General features: G+C 31.8%; 1 protein-coding gene across 1 annotated transcript in view; it reads left to right on the top strand.

Annotated features, from left to right (window-relative positions):
* LOC119592628 (28S ribosomal protein S9, mitochondrial-like) overlaps positions 1-635 on the top strand; it is a gene marked incomplete at its 3' end in the record, with an annotated part of 6,653 nt that overhangs the window by 3,732 nt on the left and 2,286 nt on the right. The window contains 2 exon segments of the mRNA XM_037941523.1: positions 124-246; positions 354-509. Of these exon segments, the coding sequence (XP_037797451.1) occupies positions 124-246; positions 354-509 (279 nt within the window).

Genomic DNA, 635 nt, shown 5'->3' on the forward strand with positions numbered 1-635 from the left:
AATAATTTTACTAGAATATGAATATTTGATATTTCAGTAAGCATGAAGACAAATATATGTGATTATGAAATTACAAATTCATGTGTGAATATATGTAATGAGTATAGGCTCTTCTATCTACAGTATGACTTCTTTATAAAATCAATGAATCGATTGGTTGATCATCCCTATTCATACCGTGTGGAAGAATTTATCATGAAATTCCGCAAAAGTGTATCTTCTTCTTCAGAACAAGAGATTCCAAAGGTTTGTGGTTAGTCTTTTTTTTTGGCAGTATTTGATGCATTTTATGATTTGAAAAGCTCATAGAAACAGCACTGTATGAATAAAATTATTGATTTTCCCCTCCCCAGTTGATATTTACAACAGAAGGTGTACCATACATGACTGCTTCTGGGAGGAGGAAGACAGCAAAAGCAAATGTGACTGTGTATGGCAGGGGCACTGGTAAAATCACAATAAATGGTCAAGACATCCTCTACTTTAACAATCCTCAAGAAAGAGAACAGGTCAGTATCAAGTCTTGTAGAGCAATTATTTTTAGGACATAGTTGACTTCTTTCAAATTATGAAGAATAATTTTACTTCAGATATTAGAATTTCAATTATGATATTAAATGCTGAAAATTGCTACA

The sequence above is a fragment of the Penaeus monodon genome, chromosome 30, assembly GCF_015228065.2.
Source record: "Penaeus monodon isolate SGIC_2016 chromosome 30, NSTDA_Pmon_1, whole genome shotgun sequence".
Lineage (NCBI taxonomy): Eukaryota > Metazoa > Arthropoda > Malacostraca > Decapoda > Penaeidae > Penaeus > Penaeus monodon.